Genomic DNA, 27,119 nt, shown 5'->3' with positions numbered 1-27,119 from the left:
TGATTTTTTACATTAGTTATGACATATATTTATGTTTTTATATTACATATAATATCCCTACAGTCTTGGTGTCACTGTAGCACTCAGGTGAGCCTCACTAACACACTTCTTTATTTTTGTTTTGAATTATTAATACAATCTCTGTACAATACAAGCTGCATGCTAAATAATTGCACTCTCTTATGGGTGACTTTTAGTTTTCAGCATCAAATTTGGAAAGAAAATATCTTAATTTGATCTTTTCTGCTTTTTGAGTATGTACTTTGTGCATTGCACAATATGGCATTCAAATGCAATCACTCAAGTATACATTTCTACAAGAGCTTTTAACATGGGAATCTCAATACGTTTAAGAGTTGATAATTGAATAAACATAAGGAATTCTGTATTCTGCTTCAAATCTTCTGAGCATTTTGGATCTATGTTTTGAGCTGCAAATGTCACGGAAGCAAGTTCTGCAATGGCACTTACTATTGTGAGATTCTAATTGTTGTCAGGCTGGAGACAGTATGAGAATTGTATTTTGGCATTTTCACATCTGACTCTGCTAAAACAAAAAATCCAGAGATGCAGAGAAATCAATATTAATCTGACAAATTCACAGGTTTTGATATATTTTGAGTTCTCACTGGAAGCTGTGATAGAGAGGGAAGACCTCTTGCTTCAGAGTTACTTACAGCCATCCTGATGAATTTCTAATGGAGACCAGCTATGACCTGCAGAGTTCCCTCCATAACCACTGATCTTACACAGGTTGGAAGGAAGCTCCAGGATAAAGAGCACTGGCTTTAAAGTAATTAAAAAGTTTTTACAACTTAATCCAATAGGTCTCCAAATTTACAGTGTTACCAGCTAGGAGTGTGCTGCATTCGCAAAGACAGTTATCACCTTCTTCTGAACTTCACAGAAGAGTTAAATGTTTTTTGAAGCAGAAGAGTTAATTTTCCTTTGAGAACACATACACTAGGGTTTTCTTTTAAGCACTGTTGCAATATCTGAAACTGCTCAGATATTGAGAAAAGGACATTGCCCAAATAAGTTTGAGGTGGATTTTTCTAAACTTTGGGTGGTCATTGGAATCCTTAGTGTGCTGCATTCCAAAATTCCTGGCAAATTTCTTCCAGAACTCTTTGTGTCATTCAGTACTTTTAATGTGTCTATATACTTTGATGGCTCCATTAAAAATTACTGTCACTAAGGAAAGAAACAATACTTGTGAGTCTGACAATTAAAATTGTACTAAATAATTGAATGTTTAATAGTCGATTTTTTTAAAAATAGTTTGCAAGTTTGCGTGAATATTGCTGAATAGGACAGTCTCAGAAATAAATGGCTTATGAAGAATAGAAAATTGGAAAAACCATACTATAGCAACCACACTGGTATACATTTCTGATTTGTTAACTACTCTTCAGCCAACTTTGACAACAGCAGTGGAGAATTACAGTAAAACATTGCCAAAGACCCTAAACTACAATTTGTGTCAAGAAATCTTTGTGTATTAATGGTGCTTTCTTTTTTTTTCCTAAATATTTTTTTTCCTAAAAAGAAAAGAAAATTCACCCCTGTGTTTATTAAAATCTTAGTTTCCTCTAAATATTATTTCCTCTGCTTCAGGAAGCTGACAGGCAGCAAACCACTTCTAAATCAAGCTGCAAGCTGGTACTGCATAAAGCAGAGTTTATTGGTACCAGACATTTGTAAATAAGTAATTGACACATGTGCTATAACAATAAACAATCCAAAAAAAAAAACAGGGAGCTGCCAGAACAAACAAATTTGTTATGAGCTCTATTCAATGCTATATCCATCAGGGTCAGTCCCATCAGTGGTGGTCAAAATAACACTCTGAGACCAGCTGGAGTTCTGTAAAGAGCAGTCGCCTCCTGCTTTTGCCTCTTCCCTCCTTCTGCACAGATTTTCAGTGGGATCCCTAGGCACAGGCAGGCTCTGAGCTATAGCATTTTTATTCAAACAATGCGCCTGAGTCCAAAGTGTCTGAAATACTGGGATCTGAATACACAGAAGATCAAGGTGAGAGGCATACTATTTCCAGGGGAAATAGGCTCAACACTTCAGCTTTTGAGGGACCTGAGTCACTAAAACATGCCTCCCCTCTTTGGGTCAGTATTGTGGGGTTGTGGCTTTGCATTTGCCCTTCCCCTGCTCTTAATTATTGCGTGGGATACCATTAATGTTCACAGTGTTGGCAATAGCATCTAACTACATTTTGAGGTAGCTTGCCCCCTGTACCCACCGTTTCAAGCTTTGGCCTGGTTCCCATCCTTGCCACACTTAGCTTTTTCTGAGCTTTCCCCTTACCTCCTGCATTTTTTGCCACAAGCAGGGCTGTGTAAAGCTGGCAGAGCCATGAGAGGGCTCCAGCTGACATCTGGGGCTTCTCAGTAACTCACAGAAGCCATGTAAAGTTGAACTTGAACAAATGGTAAGAACACATACAGGGTCTGTGTCGTACTGTAAGCACCTTTTGGTAGTGGTAAGCATGTGAAAAACTGTATTAGCTGATAAGGCACTTGAGCTGAAAATCTTTATCTCAGTGAAACACTAGGATTTAAATGAGGGAGAACAGACCGTGAAGCTATCTCTATTTCTTCACTCCTGTGTAATGCAGCAAAAGAGAGATATCATACCTCAGACTGGTGAGCAAGGCAAGAAACCATAACTTTATTGTTAGTGTGATTTAAAAACAAAATTAATGATTCCTTTGTGTACACTGTGCCCAAAGCAAAAGAAATCCAGAACAACTGCTTTCCCTTTATCAGGGACTACAGGTAAGGTTGCTTGGGTGAGAAGGAAGTGTTTGTTTTTCCTCCCTCACTGTGGGCAGTTATTTTCAGAACATGTGACTGACAATCTAAAGAACAAGGTTTCTTTATTTTTTAGAAACATGGTCTCGATATTATATAATTTTCTTAGCAATTAAGTTTTTGAAAGTTAGAGGATAGATCTCTAAACTCCTAAAAGCCTGAGCTTAGACACTGTTACATGAGCTTCTCCTGGTTTGGAACTCCAGGACCTCTTTCTTAAATGCCTTTACTAGAAGGAAAGCAAACTAGAAGGGATGAAAAATATAAATTTTCTTTGATAGCACTTACTTTTGCTAGTGGGGGTGATCATGCAGAGCTCTAAAGTGAAAGCAGAAGAGCTGGTGAAAAGCAATCATTTAGGAATGTCTCTTCGCACCCTCTGCCCAAGATCTTTTATGGAGTTTGGTGAGGGCTTTTTTGCTGTTGCTGAGACAATGAGCTGGAAAGCCAGAATATGCAGAAGATGGCCTAAATTTCAGTGAATTCTGTCTTAGGTGTCAGTGCTGGATGTATTGTTGTCAGATGCTGTTGAAAGTGTTGTTATAGAAGCAGATAAATCTATTTTAATAGTTTTCATTAAAAAACTGTTTAAAAACATAAATACTAAGGTTGCAAACAACATGAGACAAAGCAAATAGTACAGTAATAGATACACACACACATTTATACTGTAAATCAAATACACGTAGTTATAAAGTAGAAATCCATTATTTTTAGAAAAGTTAGTAAGTATTTCCAAGGAGATGTTGCATTGCTGAGGCTATTCTAGGCTAATAGGAAAATTACTTGAATTTTTCAGCAATAACATCTTGTGTACTTTTGTCATGACAGCAGATTTCTGAAATGTTACTGAACCAAACTCATTCTTAATTCCTGTGATGAGTGACACAGTGAGTGAGAGCAATTATCCCCAAATTTAGCAGTCCTTTTATTCTCAAACTGATGTATATTTCCACAAAACACTGACTGACTGTCCTCTAAACAACCAAAGTTTAGTCTTACAAAACTGCTTGCATGCTACTCTGTTCAGCTGTGTGGCTCAGTATTTGTGATGTGCAAGGAACTGCCTCTGCCTATTGTTTTTGTTCCCAGACTAAATCTCTGAAGGCTTTGGCAGTCTCTGTTGAAGTCATTGGGCTCTGAAAATGCTCACAACACTATTATGTTGATGTTAAAAGTGTTGGAATTTTCAAAGGCCTACCAACCAAATATTGCAAATGACAGTAGCTAAACTTTTTCATTAAATACAATTACTCGTGTGGAGACCATTCCATCCCTCAAATGTACATCTGTTGGAGCAAAGGTTTGCCAGAAACAACTAACAGGAGTATCAAGACCATTGCTCAATAAGCACAGCCATTATTTTGCAATATTTATTGTGCTCTGCAGGAGTTTTCCTGGGATCAAAACTTGGCTGGTTTTATTAACAGTATTCGCAGTTATGTCACATAGACTGTTTCAAGTTATTAGAGCTGAATGCTGTTGGTGGCCATTTCAGGATTGCTAGTTATAGATTTTGCAGGAGTGCATTTGCATGCTGTAGCCTCTAACAAAATGCTGTGTAATTTGAATACCACCATTATTCATCATGAGTCCCTCTGGTATGTATCACTATCCAGGAAATGTATCTGGATACCTTTCCTACTTAACCTGGTTGATTTTACATTACACAACCAGGTGGATTATTTTCAAAAGGTATTCTTGAGTGTTTAGGTGCAAAACGACCCAAGAGGAGGATACAGGTAGTTGTCATTTAAACCAGTTTTGTAGAAATATTGTATGGGGATTGTAAGATGACCTTCATGTTTTTTACCAAAACTCAGCCTACACACGGGCACAAGTACAATCAGATCTTTTTACTTGCATAGCTAAGATATACTATTTTTTTTCCAATTGATTTGCATGTCTTTCTGTAAAGAACTATTCTTAAGCAGCAGGTAAGGGAAAGAATATGGGTAAAATATTTGGGGAGGAATGTGAAAGGAAATTTAATATATTTAATCTTATTATACATTTTTCTACATTAAAGTCAACAGGCTGCAAATATATTTTGCTACAAAGCTTTGTGTAAGAAATATCTCTATAAGAAAATACATCTCATTAAACATTTCCTGTAAATAAATTATCCCAAATAACTATGTTCTGCAAGAGCAAAATGGTGAGTAGGCCAATAAAAAGAGCTAAAAAATGTTGGGATGCCATTTCTGCAACCCTCCTGCTAATGCTGGGTATAATTTTCTTTTATGTGTAACGGCAATGAGAGCACTTGAGTTCTTCTGAGTACGTGCTGTGTCAGTGTAAATAAAACTTGAAAAATTGTTTCCTAGATTTTTTTAGTATCTTGAAATTTCTGAGCCTTGTTCCTGCCCCAGTGACATGGGAAAATGCTGGAGTAAGAAGAGTTATCTCCAGTAGGGAAAGACGTGTCTTCTGATTTAGACTCTAATGAAAAATAAGAGCAATGAAGCTGGGGTCTGTGTTCTGGTTAGGAAGGCTGAGTCAAGTGGTGTAGCTAAGCTAAAGCTTTAAAATATCCCCTTGGCAGAAAAATCTGTCAGGTAATGGTGGTATGGTCTTCAAAGTTAAACTATATAGTGGCCTACCCATGTTGTGCAGAACTGAATAAACAGAGAATTCTCTTGTATTATAGGACATGAAAACGGGTAATTATAAATGGGTAATTACAACTTAGCAGTAGGTCAATTATAGAATCAGACTTGTTTAAAGTAATATCAGTCTCTTTACCAAAGTTTATACAAAGAAATATTTGCAAAAAAGTAAAATCTAAAAAGTTTGAAAAGACCTGGGAGACAAGTCAAGGGACAGAGGCTGTCCTTTTTTTTAACCAGTACACAAACAACGTAGGGTTGGCAGCTGTTTCCACAGTCTATATACTTCTGTCATTCCTGGCAGAACACTCCAGAGTGAGAGGACATCATTTTCAGGCCAAATACATGCTGGAGGCTGATATGCTGTGACATCACATGATGTTTAACAAGTCAGTTGTGGTTATGCCATCTTCTTACATCTTCTTCTGTAGGAGACAAGGCGCTCCCAAGACCCAACTCCTCTTTCTTTGCTATATCAAGAACAAATCCATTATACTGCTGCAGAGTGCCATAAAATGTAAAAATTTGAGTTTGTAGCAGTATGCTCGAAATACATCAACAAATGCTGGTGTTATATATATTACAACAGCAACCGAGAAACAACTTCAAAGCTCTTCTACACTCTGCTATTTCTTTTGGAAATGTCTATAATGCAAGAATGCTTAGGCAAGGAAAGTATATTTAAGACTAATGAGGAACTGCCTGTATATAATTCTGGATTCAGCATGCACACATATTTGCTTCATCTGTTCAACCCAACGTATCTTTAGCAGTAAACCGAGGCAAATACAAGTGATTAAATGCCTTACTATGACACTGAACTACATAAAGCATTTCAATTTACCCATATATAGGAAACAAAATCCTGTTTAAATGCCTCCTCTTAGATAAACTGCTACTCTCTTGAAATTTTGAGATGGACAGTTTTCACCTTCTTCGTAAGGGCCTGCAAAACACAGCACTCTTGTCCTGCAGGAGTGCTTCCTTGCTGAAGTGTCAGCCCTGAATAACAAGGGCATGTGGACATTCACAGTAACTTTATTTCCATTCCTCACACCTGCAATGTGGCCAATAATGTATTGATAGATGAGTCTTCCTGGCATGCACTGCTTCCTACAGGAGTATAATGTATACAATTTCTGCAGAAAATCCTTACCATGCTGGAGACCCACTGTAGCCCTAACACTGAACCCCTGAAACATCATGGGACAACACAGCAAGGCAAGTGACATTCATTTCCACTCTAATTTTTTGCATACTAGCATTTTCCACAAACTGTAGAATTATTTACAGGAGAACTGTGCGGTGGGTGAACTCCAGCTACACTTGTGTTTACCACCAGCTCAAAAAGAAACGCATTTTGTGTGACTTCTACTCATACTCTAACTGTTACTTTAGCTATTCCAATTTCATTTGCATTCCCCTTTTTCCACCATGCCATAATACATTAAACACATAAAGCCACAGTCACTTAAAACTATCTTCCCAATTGTCATTCAGATCTTCTGGCACACATGAAGTCTTGATTTAGAGGAGGAGGTCGCATCTTTCCATACTTTGCAAGACAAACCCTTGGCACAGTCACATCGTTGGAAAATCTCCAGTCCATGGGACCCTTTCTTGCGCTGTTTGGTGCACACCTCTCCCTGATGCAACACAGGCTTGCAAATTTTGGTCCAGAAATGGCGAGCACAGCAATGTCCCTCAATACAGTCTGATGACCGTAGGCAGGGGTCGCCTTCGTGTCCTAAAAAGAGCAGCCAAATTATTTTATCTCATGGGAAAACATGAAAGTACAGATTCAATGCAGACTTATGCAAATGAAAATGAGAAAAAGGTCAAGTGATGTTTCTACCTGTGACTTGTCTGAAGGATGTAAACACAAGAGAAGATATTAATTAGGAAGGTTCAAGGAGGTAATGCATAAGACTTGTCATAAGAATTAGTGAGGAGAAATTCTTCTACAGGATTGTAAGCAGAATTACAAGCTGTTACAAGAGAAGGATGTCTGCAATCTTGCACAACTGATAAAATGATTGTCAGTCCACATCTGATACAGAGAAGAAAGCAGATGCTGTTTCAATCACAGGAACTGTCAGTTGACATTGCAACACTTTCTGAGTCATGCTGTGAACTCTCACGTTAGACATTCATTGCCTGTGAAATTACTGCCTATTTCTGGTTTCCACTGCTCCATCTTAACAGCACTAAGGTGATTCATGACATGAAGGAACAGAGCAGCCCAGTTCGAATGTGACATTACCTTTTATGTGTGACAGCTTGGAGCGGGACCTCCCCAGGCTGTGCCACCCCAAATCCTTGCTGGAATAATGACCATTCTTCTTGTTGCGTGGCCCTTCTAGAGCAGGGATGTGAGGAGTAAGGATGCTTTCAGTTACTGGTATGCAAATACCTGCAAGGAAAAGACAGTCACTCAAAGATTTGAGTAAGAGGAAAAGCAGCTGAGAGACATGCACCAACCAGGTCAGGACAATGAAAGCACTGGGGTTTGGCCTCAGTGATGCTCAGCTCCAATCACACATTCACCTCTGGATCCTGGCACTTGACCTCACCACAGCTCTGCCTTGCTCCCTGTCAGACAGTCTCTCTGTCACTCTGGCTTTATGGTCTGAACCTCTGGAGAGCTCCTTACAGACATCTCTCTCCAGTCTCCATGGGAGTGCAAACAGTCTGGCTATAACCTTCCCCAGGGATAGGAGATTCAGGATTCATTAAGTCTCTGTTGCTTCCTTAAAATATGACTTCTGTGCAGTCTTCCAGTGAATCAAACCACAGTGAATGTAGAGCTGTGATTTTAGGCAGCAGCATTTTTGTGTTTCTCCACTACAAACTGTAAGACTGGTAGTACCTGAGCCCTAAACATAAAACTACTATAAGAGATAATTAGGCAGAGGAATGAAGTAGACAATTCAGTTTTCTTGGCTTAGAAAAAGAACTGCCACCACCCAGGAAAGAATACTGTTGCTGGGCAGACTCATAGAAACAGATGGTGTCAGAAGGCTGATTTTCTGCAGGACAGCCCAGAGCTGGCAGCCATACCATTGTTGCAGCGGTTCCCAGGGCAGCACATCCCGTCCCGGTGGCAGCGCTTCTTCTTCCTCCGGCACATCATGCACGCAGACGTGGCCTGGTGAGGGCTGTGGCAGTACCGCCCAACTTCGCATTCCTTGTCGTTAGCGCAAGGATAGGCCTGGTGGGGAAGAGAAAGGCTCACAGTGAGGCACTCCTTTGCACAAGGAATGGGTGCAGCCCACCAAAAAAACCAAAAGACCCCACAAAACAACAACAACAACAACACAACAACAACACAAAACAAACAAAAAATAGGAAAACAGACTGCCACTGAAACCTCCAAAACAAAACAATAGCTGAGGTAACAATTCACAGGGCTAGGAAAAGCAACTAGGGATACTCCACTGCAGCCGCACAACAATCTTCAAGCTCACACAACTACTGGTCATTGCTTAAAAAATAAGAGATTAAACCTCACGGTTTCATCTTTCCTTACCTCAAATGTACATGGGCACAAGAGATTTCATATTTTCCTGGATTCAGGGATCTGATTCATAGGCAAGAGCTTAAAACTCAACAACGAACAATCAACATAGTCATGAAAGCCAGTAAAAATACTGAAAAACACCCTCCGATAGGTAACATTTCATTTTAAACTAAGATGAGGCATTTTTACTTTGAGAGTTGTCAGACACACTGGTTTATTATCAATAAGCTCAGTGTTGTCACAGTGAGTATCTGTATCACACTCATTCAAATATCTGTAACTGCACCACTCATCCTTGGCCCACACCAGTGGGGCTCCTTGAAAGTGAACAAACATCACTGGTCAGCATTTCACTTTGATAACCTTTCATTCCCTTACAGTCTTAGTATATTCCTTAAACTTGCCACCTGCTAAACAACATCCTATGGTATGCAGCACTGAACATACTATAGAGCACAAAATATCTTGCAGATATGATCCTCTGCAAGCAGATACAAGGGTATACAATTCTTCTATATTTCTCAAAACCAGCATTACCTCACAGAAAAACAGACTTTAAAGAAAAAAAAAAAAAGGAAAGCACTGAATTCTCCCATAAAGATAAAGAAAATTTTGTTCCTACAAAAGGAAAAGAGAGAATTCTTGAAAGAGACAAAACAGCATACACTGCTACATTCCAGGATGTTTTTTGCTGACTCCCACACAGCTACAACTATGCTATCTGTTTGAATCTAATTTTACTGTCTATTAAATTAATTACAGATTTTTTTTTCTATTCCTCAAAATTATTCTTGAGGAATTTGTTTAAATAAAAAAAGGTGACAATAAATTTTGTGCACTTTCTGGAAAATTATGTTTACACTTCCTCAACTAATTTTCTCCAGTATCGCAAATAAATTAAACTATTGCTTTTCAAAACAATTTTGCAATTAATTGTTCACCACAAACAAAAAGCTCAAATGACTAATTTCCAGTGTAGAATGATTAGTTTTCTGTAATCATATTTGAAATCAAGACTTACATTGCTCTCAGAAAAGAAAAACTTTGAGCCTTTGAGAATTCACTTGGAAAATTGTTTCTTTACATGGAGAAACTGTTATCTAGCTTCATGCCATTCTGTTGAGAATCACATAAGAAACAACATGTCTTCTAAGAAAACCAAACAAATTTCTCTCATGTCAGAAGTGGGAGGGGAAAGAATGCCATTTCTCATGTGACTTAATGAGTTGTTTTCTTTGTCAAAATTTACTTTACAGTACCAAAGGTGCTGGCTGGATATTTCCCAAATGCTGTTGCCCCATTACTTCTGCCCTCTGAATATGTGCCTTTGAGAATTTATCCAGGGTGCAGCTGTTTGGAGTAATCCGAAGTATGTGGAAGTCTTTTAGCCTTAAGAATGAACATGTCCTCAAGAGGATGAAATCAAAGAAGGCCAGATCTTTTAAGACAGAAGTACCAATAAGAGACAAATAGAAATACCTTTTTGATACTCTTAAGGCATAAGCACATTCTACTTACACTAGCAAAGTGGAGTTAAAGTGCTCTTTCCTCAATCTCATCCCTCCTGTCCACTCCTGTCATCATATTTTTCCCAAAATAACAAATAAAACTGACTTTAAAATTATTATATAGTTACCATAAAAGTAAGACTTCCATGATTTAAATGATACCTTACTAACTTAAGGATCTTAGAGTGTAAAAAAAGAGCAATTTTATATAGACTTTTGCCTGGTTATACTGAGTTGGGAAAACTCTAACTCAACTAGCCAGAGGAAATACAAATAAAAAACAGATGGACTGGCTAAAGCCTGGAGATGAAGGCATTTTAGACCCTTGTCTGTCATCAAGACCTTCATAACCGCATCTTTTTTCCAATATGGGCATGTGGCATACACCTGCAACTTGTCAGCAAGAAGCCTACTAGCAGTTTTAATTTGGTTCCTCAAATAGCTTCTTAAAAAAAGAGAGTTCCCTGATCTCAAATGGTGCTAATGAATGCTCTTGCATACCATATCTAGTGATTGTTTTACTTTTGGCTTTTAAGCTGAGTGACATGGAAAAGACATTTTAAGATATGCATCTATTTTTCAGCTCTAAGCTCTGTCCTCCAGAATGGTAAAAGTAACAAAAGAGAATTTCAAAAACTGAACCCAGTCTTTCTTCCCAATCTAGAGCCCATTTCTAAATAAAAGATGATACTTTTGAATTACAATAAGCCAAAACTGACCTACCTAAGGGAAATGACTACAGCACATCAAAAAATAAGTCTGTTACATGTAGCTTAGACCATAAACAGCTACCAGCCAGCCATAAAAGAAGCCCTCTTGCAAATGCCTGCTTGCCATCAACTATTTTGATCTGCCAAAATCACTATCCATTGATAGCCTGGCTATCAATCACAGGGACCTTGAAACAAAAATGCCTATATGTCCTTGTGTCTGTTCCCTAGTCACTAGACATTCATTAGGATAGGCAAAATTCCTGCTCTCAGCAGAATAATTTCTATTACTGTGTAGCATTCATTATAGAAACATAGAAATAAAGCAAAACAATATATTGTGTACTTAGCCTTGGCTAGCAAGAGGGAAATGCATCCATAAATGTTCCTTTGTTGTCATTTGAGTCAATATAGGTATACTTATTCTTTAAAATACAGGGTAAAGAAAACATACTTGTAAAAATGTGAATGTTAACCATTATCTATACATAAGTCAAGGTTTTCAAAATCTCCTACACCACATTGCCTTTATGTTCAGAGAATTGTAGAAAACATTTCCTATATACAACACAAAGACACAGATCAGTCCCAGATGGAGAGGGAAGAAGCAAGCTGTAAACCAGCTCTACTTCCCCAGCAATGATAACTAATTCTATTCTATTCTACATCATCCCTTCACATTCTTCAGCTATACATATCATTTTCTGGTTGTAAATCTCCATCCACTAAACACAGCTTTGATATCATGGGAAACCAGATGAAACTGAGATAAAATATGTAGCACTCCCTGAAGCTGCATTTAAACAATCTTATTTTTTATCTCAGTTACAGGCAATTAAGTCACCCGTAGCATGACATAAACTAGATTTTCCTGTGATAATGAGTCACATTTTCAGAATGTGTTGTCTGATTAAGAGCATTGTTTGCTGACATGTTTTTTCCTCAGCCATTCCAATTAGTTTTGTATCCTTGTATAAAAGATACTGTTGAGTACTTGTCCAAAACTGTACAACAAAGGGATTTTTACAATGTTAGAGGCTAGATGTTGACATGGGTGTTGCTTGTGCTGCACCAAAATGTCACCTGTATCACCACCAAGACTTTACCAACCTTTACCAGTCAGGTCACAAAAACACAGAGATGTTAAACTTTTCTCTTGGAGAGAGAGAATATTCATTCCCTTCTGAATTTATATTCAAAATTCCATGAATGCATGATACAAATAGGAAGGAAAACTATGCAGAGGATAGAGTAGAAAAGTTGGGGATTTTTATGAACAAGTCCTTCCAAGCACCGAAGATCTTACTTTATTTATTAAATTCCCAGGAAGTCTGCATAAGGAACTGACTGTCTACATTTTGTGACTGAGTGAGCAATGTCATTCTCATGATTTGAGAATCATGCAGCAGTGAGGTTTATGTTTACCTGTGTCTTCCCCTTTTGACAGAGGAGCTCTTAGCCCCTTTCCTCGGTGCAATGACACTTTCTTGGTATTTTTGCTGGAGTCATTTGCTATCACACATATTTTATAGGCACCACAGAGTTTCACTGAAAGCTGTAGCAATATTAAGTGGTGAGACTGTTGTGTTAAGAAGTCAAACAGTTTGAGTGTGTCTGTCTGTCACTATAAAATGTAATGGAGAAGCACTCTAGGGGGACAGTAAGATAGACGCTGTAATGTGCTGAAGGGTGAGCAGACTGATGGCAAACATATTTTGCTGGGCTTTGGGAGATAATGTCTTGAATTTCAGCATGGCCTCCAGAAAATATTTGAAGACAATATTCCCTGCCAGCGTCTTAGTCACCAAGCTCTGTTCATATTATGATGTCTCATTTGTTTTTATGCTGAAGTACCCCATGCTGTACTAGCTAACCAGGTCAGTGAAAGGCAAGAAGATTCACTGGCATTTTTACCCAGGCTGTCATCACTTATCCAGCACAAGCAGTCAAGACACTGCTGGCTTCAGACCCACCTTCAACACTGAGAGGAGCTGTGCCTAAATAGGTGTTTTGATGGAACAGACGCCAGTAGTGATTCCCCCAGAAGCAATTAACTTTTTTTTTTTAACACATCATAAAGTCCAAGTCCAGAGTCAGTCCTGGCAGAAAATCATGGATACTACCACTCCCAGCAGAAGAAGCAGCATGGAGGTTGTCCATTAACCTTTCACTGCAGATGCCAAGCAGCACTCAGTAAGACAGATGAAGTTTCTTGTACCACAAAATGACAGTACCACTGCACTTACTGTTCTGCACACTCTGCCAGATTTGGTCATCCCCTGATGACAGCGGGGACTGAGAGGGTGAAGAGGAGAAAAGCCACAACCAGTTGTACAGCCAGAAGGTGAGAGCTCTCCAGAGCTACCAGGTCAGTCCTTCATCATCCTCTCTCACTTGGCAAAGAGGCAGTAGCTACATTGCAAAGGTGAGACAAGGGACTCATGGAAATGCACATACATGTTATCCCAGGAATGCCCTTGCTTGCTAGGTACCCATATGTTAGAAAACAAATTTAGGCTCTTACTCAGTCTTGTACATACTATCCATATTTATTAATATCCTGTGCAAATAGCTGTGCCACTAGGCTGTGCTACCACATACTACAGAATACTCTTGCTGTCAAAATCTCTTCTATATCACATCTACACCATCTTTTATATTCATACAACGTCTGTGAGACAGGTTACCACAAATTAATTGGTACTGCAACTCAGTTTATTACTCACTTGTTACTTAAGGAAAAAAGATTGTTTTCTTTATTTCAGTTAATCATACTTCTGTAAATTTTAAAGTAATGACTGTGAAGGAGGTGGAAGCTGACCTCTCCATAGACAATATACTGACTAGATGATCAAAACTGTCCTGAACTATAGACAAGAGGACAGAGTTTCCAACCTCCACTTGAGAGACGAACAAAAGAGCTTGTTTGCCTTTAGTCTTGGGCATATTGCATAATATTCCAGAGCCATCAGGCACAATGAAGCAACCAACTGGCTCAATCATGGTGAGAGTCTCTCCTTCCCAGCCTGCTTTGGACAGGACAAAATTATCTTTCAGAGCAAGGACTTGATCCCCATGGAGCAAACATATGAAATAGCCACAGGGGTGCCATGTTTTCTTTTTCTTTTCTCTTTCTCTGAAGAATTAGTAATCCAAATTAAAAGCGTGCCAATAAATTAGGAAATACAAACATATGCTTTAACCAAATAGCCTGCTGTCAAGACTAACTACAAAGAATGCAAGTCATTGTTTGGCTCCCCAGTTGGGCCTGATTCTGAGCTGGGATCTCAAATTTGTTTTGGCTTTTAACAGATCAGCATTGGTGGGACAGTTGTATGCAACATGTGGCCTGTAGAGCTAAATGAATACATCACATGTGGGATTCGTCTCACCCGCCTCTTTGGAGACAGAGTGAAGATCCTTCCTATGAAGTCTGAGAGAAATACTAACATGATCTCACAGGATACAAACCTTAGTAACAATGGAAATAAAAGCTCTTTATTCAGTACCACATGAATGTGATAAAGCAGAATGAAGGGGGTAAGAGGTAAAGCTTTTTAATAACCAACAAGCAAAGCAAACTCCCAGCTCTTTGTGGGCTGTCTTTTCTCTGCAAGGCAACTGAACTATTTACTGATAGCTTCTCAGGTATATCCAGAAAAATCCACATTTGACTTCAGCCTAACTTTCTCCTAGCTGCTAAGCAGACATGTAGATTAAAGATGTAGATGAGAAATGACCATTATTTACTACTACTTTATTATTAATCCCAAACAAGAAAAGAGTTTATCAACAGCCATCTGGAGTGATGTAGTTTTCCCACAGCACTGCTGATGTTGCTTTTTTCTATTCTTAGCTCAGCAGAGGCATAGATGATAGTGAGCATCTCACTGTGTGCAAGCACAAAGCCATGGTTAATTTATCCCACTGAGGAAATCACGCTGTGCTCTCAGACAGATCCAGACATGAATCCTGTCTCAGACTGAGAAACCAGAAACTCTCAACTCTCAGTGACTGCTGTGGCACAGATCCTTCCTAAAAGAAAAACTTACAGTAGTTGCAATGAATCAGATTTGCTTTTTTCACTTGCCATAGCAAGTTTAATGATTCAATTTTTCTTACCAAATCTCCTTCTTGTTAAAATAATGTAACTGTCACCCATTTCTCTGCCAAACCTAAAGAGAAAAGTGTCATCTTCAGCCTCTAGATTAACTACAAGCACTTTCTTCTAGAGATAATTAATTTTTAACTCTTCAATTTAACACAAAACTGCTGTTACATGAGGTCTGATTCACACAGTGCTACACTATGGATACATATACTGCAGCTTCCAAAGACCATTCCTTCAAACTGTGTAGATATTGGTCCCAGAAGCCTGCATTATTAAACAATAAATATTCATGTTTCAAAGGAATTCTTAATCCAGTGCTAGACCACCAGGGAAAGAACATTTCTATGACCTGCAGTAGTCCAGCTCTCATGATTTGCTAGACCCAAAGAAAACTCAGATCTTAACAAGCCCCACCGAGGTCCCTCTGAACCAACAGGCAGGAATCACAGGGGTCCTCTCGTAAGTCTTCCATGTCCAAACAATAATGCCATGGAAAACAACATCCTATTCTGCAAGCACTAGGTAGTTGTTCAGAGAGCTGTGCTCAGGGGGAGTTTGTAGCTGCATCTGGTGGAAAGAGAGTCAAACACCTCGAAATAAACAGGGGAGCTGTGTTGCCCTATTTCACACAGCACTACTCAGTGTGAGCAGCGACTCTCCCAGTACAGAGAGAAAAAACCTCCAAATACTCCTCCTGAATGAGATCTCACTCCCACTGTGACCCTATGGGTGTCTCAGCCCACATAATTAATTTCAACAAGTATTTTAGGTCTAGACTATCTAGCTTATTGCAACCTGTTATTCCACAACTTATAAATCTACACTTTCTCTTACAGAAGTTTCCATACCTACACTTTGTGTCCTACTGGGAGAAGGCGGTGTTTGTTTAAAGCTGGCCTTGGCGAAAGTATAAACCCAAATATTTAATGCACTTAGGATAATCCACCTTAAAATTTTATTCAACTTAATTCACTTTCAATCTGTCATCTAGGTAAAACCAGAAATTAGTTACATTTCCAGGTAACTTAAAGGGCAGCACAATATGCTCAAAGTATGCATAGATGTACATTGTTTATCACAGAACAGCAGCAAACTTGCTCCAGAATACAGCAATTGTTGTCCCTGAGGCAGGAATAGCTACGCGTCTTCCTATTCTGTCCCATCTTTAAGACAAATTACGACCCTTAGGTCAATATTGGCGTCACTCTGCTGAATCCTGTCTTCTGCAAGGAAGCAAACTATGTTTTCTGCCTCAGGTACAGTGTACATACAGAGGTGCTCAGCTTTTCCCTGTCTACCTCATATTGTGAGCATGATATTTCATAGCAGTGTTTCCTCCTCAACATTCAGAGAGATCATGAGCCACCTACTCTTCTTGATTTTGAAGGTGGCTTCCTGCTCTGTAGAACTGGGACCTTACAGAAGACATGAATTAAGAAGATACAAAAAATTTGGGGAACATTCCATTTGATCCCAAATCTTACAGACTCTGTCTCAATGTGTCTGATTCATATTGTCTGATGAAATACCAGCAGCAGCATCATAACAGAGCATCAAAACAATGTTAGGTAATCTTTGAAGTCAACAGTGTAGTTCTAAATCAATGTGACAGGAAGCCTCCAGGTCTTGATTTTACGTCATTTTCAAATGCATCACCAAAGGCTGCTCAAAGAATGAAGGTTTGTTACCATGTGCTTTGTTCTATGTCCAGTCTTTTCAGCAGACTGTTCTTGCCCTTTCATCTGTGCCTTTTCCCCACCCATTTTCTGATGGTTTTTCTTTTTAGTTTCGTCTCTGATTGGCTATTTATCATCCATTTCAGCACGAGACTCTTCTGGCTTTTTGATCAACACGTTTACTGCAAAGGATGAGCAGTTGGAATACTAAGAATACTATCCAGATGATAACAACTAGCAGACCCTATGGCTCCTAAAGTACCAGGCATTCAACCAGAGGGAAATACTCAGATGATGTGGTTGGGTGTAAAATAACACTGCTGGGAACTGGCAGCAAGTTACTGTTCAACACCTGCGTCTAAACATCCACAAATCATGGCACACTGTCAAGGTGGAGCTTTTATTGTGAGCATGTGTACAGAGAAGAAAAATAAGATGACAGCTTTACCTTCTGTCGTATTCTTGCTAAGTGAATAAACTGCCTTTGCTTTCAAACATTCACTAATTCTAGAAAAACAAGGGGGAAAACCTGTCTTATTGAAGTTAGTGCAAAAACTCTCCTTTGTCTGCAACACTGCCTGGAGAGAGAATGCTTTCAGGTTATAAACATTTGTGCAGCATCTGCAATCCTCACCCTGGAAATGGCTCTTTAGTATTCCTTACAGAATATACTTTACATTGCAGAATACAAAGCATTTAAGATACCATTTTTCAAAATGCACTCTCTCTGGTTCTCATATTTAAAAGGACAGCCCTGAAAACACGAGTTTGTGGCAGCTGGAGAGACAGCCAGATGCCATATGTCTGAAAAGGATGAACTGCAGTCTCCACCTCAGCAGACTGCTGACCACAATCTAGTATCATTACCAAATGTCAGCATTATTGTCTCCTTCTCTGATGGTCATTTATGTGAGAACACCTGGCTCATATGCTTCTTTCAAGCCTCAGTTCTTTCTGTGTCCCAGAAATCACCATTGTCATCTGATATTCCAAACACCTTCCCTCTTTTCCTGTTCTACGTGAGACCCTCTGCAATGTGATGGCTGTGACAGCTCCATTGTGGGGCGAATTGAGAATGCCAAAGCATCTACAGACAATTGAAATCAGTCATCAAAAATCCATCAGTCCAGCTTTAACGTCAAAACAACCAACCAAGTTTGGGGCACCTCCACCAGCTCCCACTTTCCAGTCTCTTGTATCAGAGGCATTGCCACAGAGGTCCATGAGTTTTAAGGGAAAAGAATGAAAGGAATAAAGTTAGTATTTCTTCAGTTTTTACAATTGGTCTGTACGAGTGAGACTGAGAAGCAGGACAAGTCAATAATGCAGCTTGAGGCTTTCCTTTTCATAACAACAGGAAGAATTAGAGTATGAGAGTGCAGCTCCTCATCCTGACTCATTCTAGGAGCAGTTGTGCTTGGATGAGGAGCCAGCAGTGCTTATGCAGTGGGACTACCTGCAAAAAACCAGCTGTCCTGGGAAAACACTTGGTCACAGCCCCCTGAGGGCACAGGCAACCTCTGTGAAGTGCTTAGGCTCATACTTCCAATGACTCCTCATGAAAAGTAAAATGAAAAATTATAATACTAGGCTATTAAGACAAATTATCAGTTTACTCAAAGAAGGCCAAAGATGACAAAGAGAAAGGATCCCTAAAAGCTTCATTAAAAATGCCATTGTACTCTTATTATATCATTAAGTTGGAACTGCCTACCAAACCTCAGCTTGTGGTAAATAACGTAGCAACCAAGGTTTCAACACTATTCACCCTTTTTCCCCCTTTCCTTTTAAATGCTCCTGGTTAATTTTGCACAAACAAGAAAACAGGAACAGCCCAGCAAAGCAAGAATAGCTTGTGAGTAAAACCAGATGAAGACTAACATATTTACATAGTGTAATGACTTCACTATTAATTCAAACAAACCCAGACCCCAATTCTCAGAAGAGAGAGCAAGCACATGCAGTCCAGGAGGCAAGAACAGGGTGGCTTCAGACTACATTTATGTCTACAGCCCCTGAGTTAGGAGAGACTGCTCTTAGTTTCAGTCTGCAATAGTCACTGGGGGACCATCTTTCATTCCAGACACTGTACTCTGGCTACACCCTCTTCTCAATCCTATGGGACCCTTTCCATTTTCAAGCAAGACTCCCTTCAGTGCTAGGAACCATAACACAAAAGAGACAGAACAGTAGGATTTTAGAAAATATCTAGTTTTTAAGGAAAAAAACCACACCTAATCTGAGAGAAATGAAAGAAAAAAGAGAGGGGAAAAAGGAAAGAAGAGTAATCCTACACAATTTCTGAATCAAGCCAAAATGGACATTGTCCTATTCCAGTCATTGTCAGCAAGCAACTACCTAGAATTCTGGCATTTAATATAGATTTAGCTCTAAATCTATATTCTCCACCCTCAAAATAAACTGTTCTGCTGCTGAGACATGCATTTATCCTCTTCCCTGATACCTTTTGTACTATCTTCTGAACTTATGTTTGCAAGTCTTGAAAGTCTTGTTTTCCTCTTGTCTGAAAACAATATTCTTTATGTGGAGTTATAGAATCTCTTTTGTTCCTAGATGTCTTGGATGTTGGTCAACAAAAAGCCATTAAAAAGTTTAATCCCCTGTGTTTGGCACTACATCAGACTGAGAGCAATTTCTTTGCAACAGCCTTTGGAATAAACAAGCATTAAAGGGAGGGTGCTTTTTCCTTATATTGGTCACCCACACTTTATAGTGGGTGGCCCTTTCATTTATCCCATTACTATATTTCCACTTCTGAAGCTAAGCCAGATGCAGCAACCTGATACTACTTTTTAGCTTTACAACTTTATTGTAGCGAAAACTTCCGTGTATATCTGATTCTTGTTAGGAAAGGCAAAGAAGCAGGAACCATGGTAATATTGCACCACCTTCTTGACAACTTCTATTCTGCACGAGCTGCATTCCCCAGGGTACTGCACGCTTCATTAGCATGCATTTTTCACATCTATATGTCCTGGACTGCAAACACAGAGTCATCCTATATGTGAACTCCTCTTGTTGGCATTGTAACCTCACCCAGAGGTGCTACGCCTTCTCAAAATTGTACATGATCAGTTCTTTACCTGCTAGAGAGCCTACACAGCAAAACCAACAAGGGCAGAAAAGATTTCAAGTGTTTTACTTCATTGGTTTTGTCTGCCTTCTCTTTTTTCTTTCTTCTTTCTTTTAAGCAGATGGACCCAAAGTAGTGGGGTATAAAGGGCTTGCTTTGCAAAGGCCACCTAAGAAGAACACAGTACAGAAATAATTCTGTAATAAACTGGATGATTATTTCTTTTTTGTCTGAATTTGTACCCTTCTTTTCAGGTGTGCTAAATATAAGCAGTAGTGACAGTAACAATTATCTCCTTTACAGAGAGACACAAACACAAATCAAGATGGCCACATTTACCAGCCAAGTAGGAAAAAATGTATCCTACTTTTTAGTGATACCCATGGTAGCATATTTTAGAGAAATAACTTGATTTTTTAAAGGATACATTACAGACAAACTTAGTCTATTTAACAACTGGCAAAAATCTTTTAGAGGGTGGCTATGTGCAGAGCTCTCCTTAAACTTCATGCTGAAACCAAACATTGACCATGGCTATGTGATTATGGCAAAAGAAGATTTTGTTCCTACTTTTTGCTACAGTGTTTGCTGGAAGATGTGGAGATACAACTTATTGTTTCCCTATACTTCACATGACACTAAGGGGAAAAAAACCCGAATTTTAATTAGACAGATAAAAATATTTATAATTAAGTCTTGGGTAGTAGTAGTGAAGTTATTCAGATGCTTGATGTTACTTACATGTTTATATTTCTGATAATATATGCACATTTGTAATAGTTTACTGTACACAAAGTGTGATTCACCTATTGGGCAACAGATTATTTTCCTACATGACAACGAGGCAGAAAAAGACTAGACTGACATGAATTAAAAGTACCGCATCACAGAAAATTAATGAACATTAGGTGGCTTTCCTTAGTCATGAGAAGGGTATTTCCCAAGTCAAGCAATTCCCTTTCCATTTCCCACTCTTCTAAATCTCCAGGAGACAGGACTGCTCAGAATATACTGGAATTAAAACAAGACAGCACACTTCCCTTTGGGCCATTTCTTTAGCTCTGATGAGCACTTGGCCCTGGGGATCTCTCTCCACCTGCACTGAACCAATGCTTACATCAGTGGTGGTTACACATCTGCTCTGCTGAAAGAGCTGCAAAACCCACTAGGCAGCTCTTTGCATGCTCAAGTGACTGCACTCACCTGAGTGCTTGCATGTTTTGTGAAAAAACACGGAGGGAAAAAAACCTCAAAACAGAACAGAAAAAGACCCCTTTTCCAAAGGCCACTCATTCTCCAAACAGGCACGATTCCCATTGCCTTAAGAAGTTTCTTCCAAGTAGGAAAATCAGGTCATAAAGCAGTTAAGTACCACTGTTTAAAAGTTAGAGTGTTTTCTAAATCTAATGGATTTTCCTTGAAACCAACTCAAAGGTTCACATGAGATAAGAACAACCAGTACTTTGCCCACTCAGAGGACTTCTGTAAACTGAGGCACTGGGGCACAGGCTTGCTGCTACTTTCTGCCTGAAAACCCATAATTGGTCATTTTGGTGCACTGTTCTCATTTTAAATCAAAAGAACCTCACTTAAGCATGCCACTTCAGGACCCAGCCTGAAGGCAAGTCAGTGCTTAACTTAAAGGGTTAACAGCCAGGAGGTAATATATTTTAGAGAGGTAAACTTTGTCAGTATAAATAAATGATCAGTCAAAATTCTTGGTTTGAGGGTGTCAGGCTGTCTTCAGCTGCAACAATAGGGTATATTAATTATTCAATACTTAGCCCAAGATTTAGATAGCTCATAGTAAAGCTCATATAGCTCTTATAAAGATTTAACCTAATGTAAGGTTTTTGTAATTTGTCCAGGTTTATTCAATAAAAGATTTTTTTCCTCAGTCAAAACAATGCAATCAGGCTGAAGCCTACAGGCGGACTGAAATCCCTCAGTAAAACATGTCATTAGTGTACTGTCCATCAGTTATGGCTGTGTATACGGCCATAACTGATGGACATATATCCAGAATATCTCTTGAACATAAAATACAACAAGATTGCTATTTTGATGTTTTTCTAACACATTCTGAGAGAACATAATCATTCTTCTACAAAACATCCCATTTCAAGTATCTTCTTACTTTTCCATATCTTGTATTGACAACACTTGCCATGTTTGATCATGAGACCTGGAAAAAAAAGGAAGAACATCCTAGTGCAGTTAGTCCATTTTTCTTTAAACAGAGGACAAAGTTGGTCTGCACACACTCCCTTGCAATCACTGAGCTATTTCTCTGCTGCAGTTTTAACTCTTCATCTTAGTGAAGGCAGATGGAAACCACTGACAACTATCAGCATTATCAGCAGTGAAACCATTTGTCACACCACTAAGACCCAGCCATTTGTAGAGCAATGGCCAGTAGAGAGTGCATGCTAAGAGCAAAATACAAATGCCTGGATCCTCCTCAGCACCTCTTTCAGCTATTTCATACAAGCATTTGCTGACTTCCTTTTCTCATTTCTTTTCAGTGTCAGCTGCTTTTTACTCATGGCCAAGCCACAGTTTTTTACAATACACCAAAAATCAAAGTTAATGATCTTAGAGTCTTCAAGTCAAAGTACATCTGGTCTGGAAACAAGACTGTCTTAGGCCCAACTTCCATGTAGATACACACACTTCTAAGTGGAAAAACACCCTGTGTGTTACAGATTTGCTGAGGAACGTGCAGTAGTACCCTTATCATTCCTATCGAGTGTAACTCAAGAAAGACTTTTGAGAAGTTCAAAAGAAAATCAGCAAGCTGCGGTTTAAATGAGGCTCCATTAGGCAGAACTCTGCTCATGACTCTCCTAGATTACTGTTTTTGTTAGCAAGCAACATGAATAACAGTAAAGCTATTTGTACAGCACTCACTAGGCTGGGTGCAGGCACCCATCCTGCCAGAGAACTCTTAGATGTTGAGTCCAGCACTGCTGTTATCTGCTCTGTGAGAAAAAAACCTGATGTAAACAAATGGAAATTCTGCGTCTGGCCAACAAAGGGGCTTTCCCAGCCAAAATCAGAGTGACGCTTTAAAGTTATTTGGTAAATCAAAAGGCTAAAAAGCCATGATCTTGTAATCCCATGGTGTCACTGAGCTTCACAATAGATTTACTCATTACAGACTTTGCTCCTGAGAAAATATTTGAGGAGCTGGTCATCAATACACGACAGAAGAAAAATGATGGAATGTAAATTTTCTGCTAGTTGGAAGCATTCACTTTCAGTTATTTTAAAGCCACTTGGACACACTTTTGAAAAGAGGCATAGAAATGCTTTGTTTTGATCACAGCAAAGCTAAGACAACGTCTGTCAGTTTTTTCTGAAACACTACATCCACTCATTTATGTACTGAGTAATGTCATGGTCTAACAATGTTCACCAAAATCCATTTGCTACATCTGAAATGAAACTCTTACAAAACTTATATAATCTGATTTGCAGACAAAACTAGTCATAAGAATATATGTCAGAACAGTACTTCATTCAGAAAAAAAACCAGCTATAGAGCACTCCATAAATCTACTTCTGCTTCCTCTGTGCAAAACCTCCATTCCAGTTTCAGAGTTCAGATTCTAATCCAATAGTACAGAACAAACACATCTGAGAGAATAAACCAGATCAAAGGCTTGATCCTAAGTCTTTCTCCACTGGTAATTATGGCTGAGACAGTGCTTCCATTTAGGCTGCCTCATACAGCCACCAAACCTACTCCAAAAATGACTTTAGGTAGCTACAAATTAGCCACACACATGATCCCATTCATTCTGATGGGATTGCTGATGGAAGGGTTTGTCTCCCAAGCAGGAACACAGCAAAGAAACACTGCTAATAAGACCTCCCCAAAGGTGCAAGAAGTAGGTAAAGTCACCCTTAACTTTTTGTCATTCAATTAACTGTTGAACCTTATTTGCAAAAATCAAGAAATAACATGCCTCAAAAAGTATGTTATCTCAAAAAATTTTTATTGAAGAGTTTGCAAGAAGCAGGACTATTGAAAGGCTACCAACAGTCTGACATGGATTCTCAGAGAAGAATCACCAAGCAACACAAGCAGGAAAAAACTTCCTTAAAAAAAAAAAAAAAGCCTTTTTTTAGAATGGTCTTGGGAATAAGATATTAACAAAAGGAAAAACAGCAAGAAGAAGTGCTAAGAAGCAGATATATAGATTTAGAGGCCAGTCTGCACCCAAAATCAGGTAAGTAGCCTGAGCAGGCCAGGCTATCATAGGTTCTATGTGAACACTGAGGTGTTCAGGATTCCAAGGGAGGGAGACATACACAGGTTTCCATGCTCGAAAAATGTACTGCCTACATGCACATGCTAACACCCATAAGAAAAGCAGTGATGAGTTCATTTTAAACATTCCTTCATTTACCTAGATATATGTCACATGACTATATAGCAGAGCTAGAACATGGGACCATGCTGGTGGTATGGCAAATGATAACAGAATATAACTACTTAATTTGCAAGTATCATTATAACTGTGTTATATCTGCTTATATTTTTTTCTAGGGAGGGCCAGTGGAGACACCTTGTTAGAGATGAGACCTGCATTGTTGTAAGCAAAGCAGAAATAGGAATTCAGTGCAAATGCCAAAAAAGTTCAAATCTAGCTCTATAGTGGATTTACAAAGAGATGAATGAAGTCCAAAGTCTTTTAGGATATGTCAACAAATCAAATTGAAAACACAGCTATGCCAACAAGCAATCTGTATGTACTTACATATTGGTATACCTGCCGTGGAAGAATTTGGTTTCGCTATCCTAGTTAGGAAACTCTTAATTTAAGTTTTATTTGCTTCTCCCTTTTGAAAACAGCATACTATTTTCCTCTTTTTCTTTTATGGGCCACCAAATAACATGTGACCAAATGTACTATTTAGTGAAAATGGGTTCCATTAGTATGTAATCTTATACTTGCATTGTTTTCTTCTGAAGGAAAATAATGGGGAGCAGGTGGTGATGCTTAGCATCAGGCTCCTGTTTCTAGAATTACAATCTACTGGGAGCCACCAGCAATCTCTGAAAGCTGTCATAAGTGCTCTGAACTAGTAAGATCCAGAGCACACACAATACATTAAAGCTTCTTTTTGAAAATTTAAGTAGGTGTGACAGGAGAAAACTGGCTGAATGGTGCAGGGATTCTAACGTGTCCCTGCAAAGGGTCGTGATTTCCTTCTGCATCCCACAATAAATAACTCAAGCTGGCCTCCATTTCCACAGCAGAAATTAGACATTTAAAAAATTCAAATAGGTACCATATGCACTATAAACCTTTCTGGTTTAGCATTCAAATGCAGACTCATTCCAATTGTTGGAAAATATGGGATTTAAATTCTGCTAGAAGAACTTCAAACAGCTGTTCCGTTACACTTATTTATTCTTTTCTCAGTGCCACAAAAACAGCGGTGCCAATAAATATCTCCTTGATGTTGTTTGAAAACCTACTGGAGTCACACAGCATAAATAGTTTTACCCAGTGAGTCACAAAACCGCACATCAAATGAACACTTCTTTGTTTTATCAATCCCATCCTTACCTTACCAAGTAGGAAGTGGTTTAGAAATAATTTGATGAAATGGAGTTTTCCAATGAGTTTTTGTGATAAACACGAGACAGAAAAACCAGATAACAGATCTATCTATACAAACAAACAAGCATTATAGCCATGTTTTAAAATGTGGCTCCGGAGCTGAGGGGTAAGACAAAGACAATACATATTTGTAAGGCAGTTTCAACTGACGTACAACTTTATAAAAACAGACATTGAAGGCTGGCTGACATTCCTAACTACTGCTAGATTTCAGATAAGCCAAGATGCACACTTATAAGGGGAAAGAATTAATGCAGGTTTGTTTTGTGCCATTGTAGTTTAAAATTATAGGAATTAAAAGAATATAAAGTTATTTGCAGTGCTAGATTTGCTGTTGGTAGAAATTTGTAATTTTCCACTAATTTCCACTGGAAGATGACAAGAAGTAGCAAGGAATCAGATTGTACTTAACAATTCAGATTTCTTGCACAGTTACATGTGATCAATATTACATTTATTATTACTGTGGCTATTTTTGGGGGGAGACCTTAGTCAAAGCAGTCCCTTCAAGCTGGCATTAGTTTATGCTTCAACAATGCTCCTTTAACCAAAGAAACACTAGCTATGAATGTAGTTACAAATGTCTTAATTAGTCTTTCTACCTGAAATCAGGGATATTGTACCATCAGATCCATCTAAAATCAGCTGTTTTTTGAATTTCCTTAACACAGTAAATATTTCCCCTCATTTATCACACCTATTAACCTGAATTCAGACAGTATCCTTCTCTAGCATGTGCATAAACAGCAAAATTCTTGACCAAAAGACAATCACAAAATTATTACTGTTGGTAATGAGTGAACCAGAAAAAGTGCACAGCCCTATCCCAGAAAAGATTTAATCTGCAAGAAATAGAATAATTCTCATCCTGTTTGTGAAGTGACTAAATTTAAACTTTGAAAAACAATACTCATGAAAGCACATTATGCCCTTTTTAAAGCAACCTGTTTTATAATACTTTTACTTTATTTCCAAACTCCAACCTTAACTTCAAAACTATTTAGAAAAGGAAATTTGCTATGCTTTGAGCATTAAATAGGACTGAATAATTAATGTTAAAATCATGAACAATTTTGCTTTCAAAAGACCTAATTTCAAAAAAAGAATTATTTTCCCCTTAAAAGAACTCAAAGTTTTGGGTCTTCATCAATGCTTCATGAACTTCTTTTATGGTGTTTTCCCTTTTCCTGACTAGAGATCACAAAATCAATTTTAATAACAACACAGTATCAGTAAACCACTCCCCAGAAAATAAATTATAAACTTCCTGCTTAATCCACATACAAGAAATGGTCTTAGCATATATGCACATATGTACTTTTATATATGCCATATATAAATATGAAATCAGCATATGCTATTACAGTAGGAAAATTGTAGATATTGTCTTTACTACACCACCCTTAAAATTATGTCCTTATATATTT

The 27,119-nt window shown here is 38.5% G+C and overlaps 1 protein-coding gene across 1 annotated transcript in view; it reads right to left on the bottom strand.

The window, feature by feature from the left end:
- Positions 1 to 2,658: 2,658 nt before the first annotated feature.
- The window catches only part of DKK2 (dickkopf WNT signaling pathway inhibitor 2), a 40,740-nt gene continuing 16,279 nt past the window's right edge, over positions 2,659 to 27,119 (bottom strand). The window contains exons 2-4 of the mRNA XM_063421412.1: positions 8,498 to 8,648; positions 7,701 to 7,850; positions 2,659 to 7,184 (exon numbers count right to left, since the gene is read on the bottom strand). Of these exons, the coding sequence (XP_063277482.1) occupies positions 6,934 to 7,184; positions 7,701 to 7,850; positions 8,498 to 8,648 (552 nt within the window). The 3' untranslated portion in view covers positions 2,659 to 6,933. The remainder of the gene's footprint in view (positions 7,185 to 7,700; positions 7,851 to 8,497; positions 8,649 to 27,119) is intronic.

The sequence above is a fragment of the Prinia subflava genome, chromosome Z (genome assembly GCF_021018805.1).
Source record: "Prinia subflava isolate CZ2003 ecotype Zambia chromosome Z, Cam_Psub_1.2, whole genome shotgun sequence".
Taxonomy (NCBI): domain Eukaryota; kingdom Metazoa; phylum Chordata; class Aves; order Passeriformes; family Cisticolidae; genus Prinia; species Prinia subflava.
This window is presented reverse-complemented; position numbering and strand designations above follow the sequence as displayed.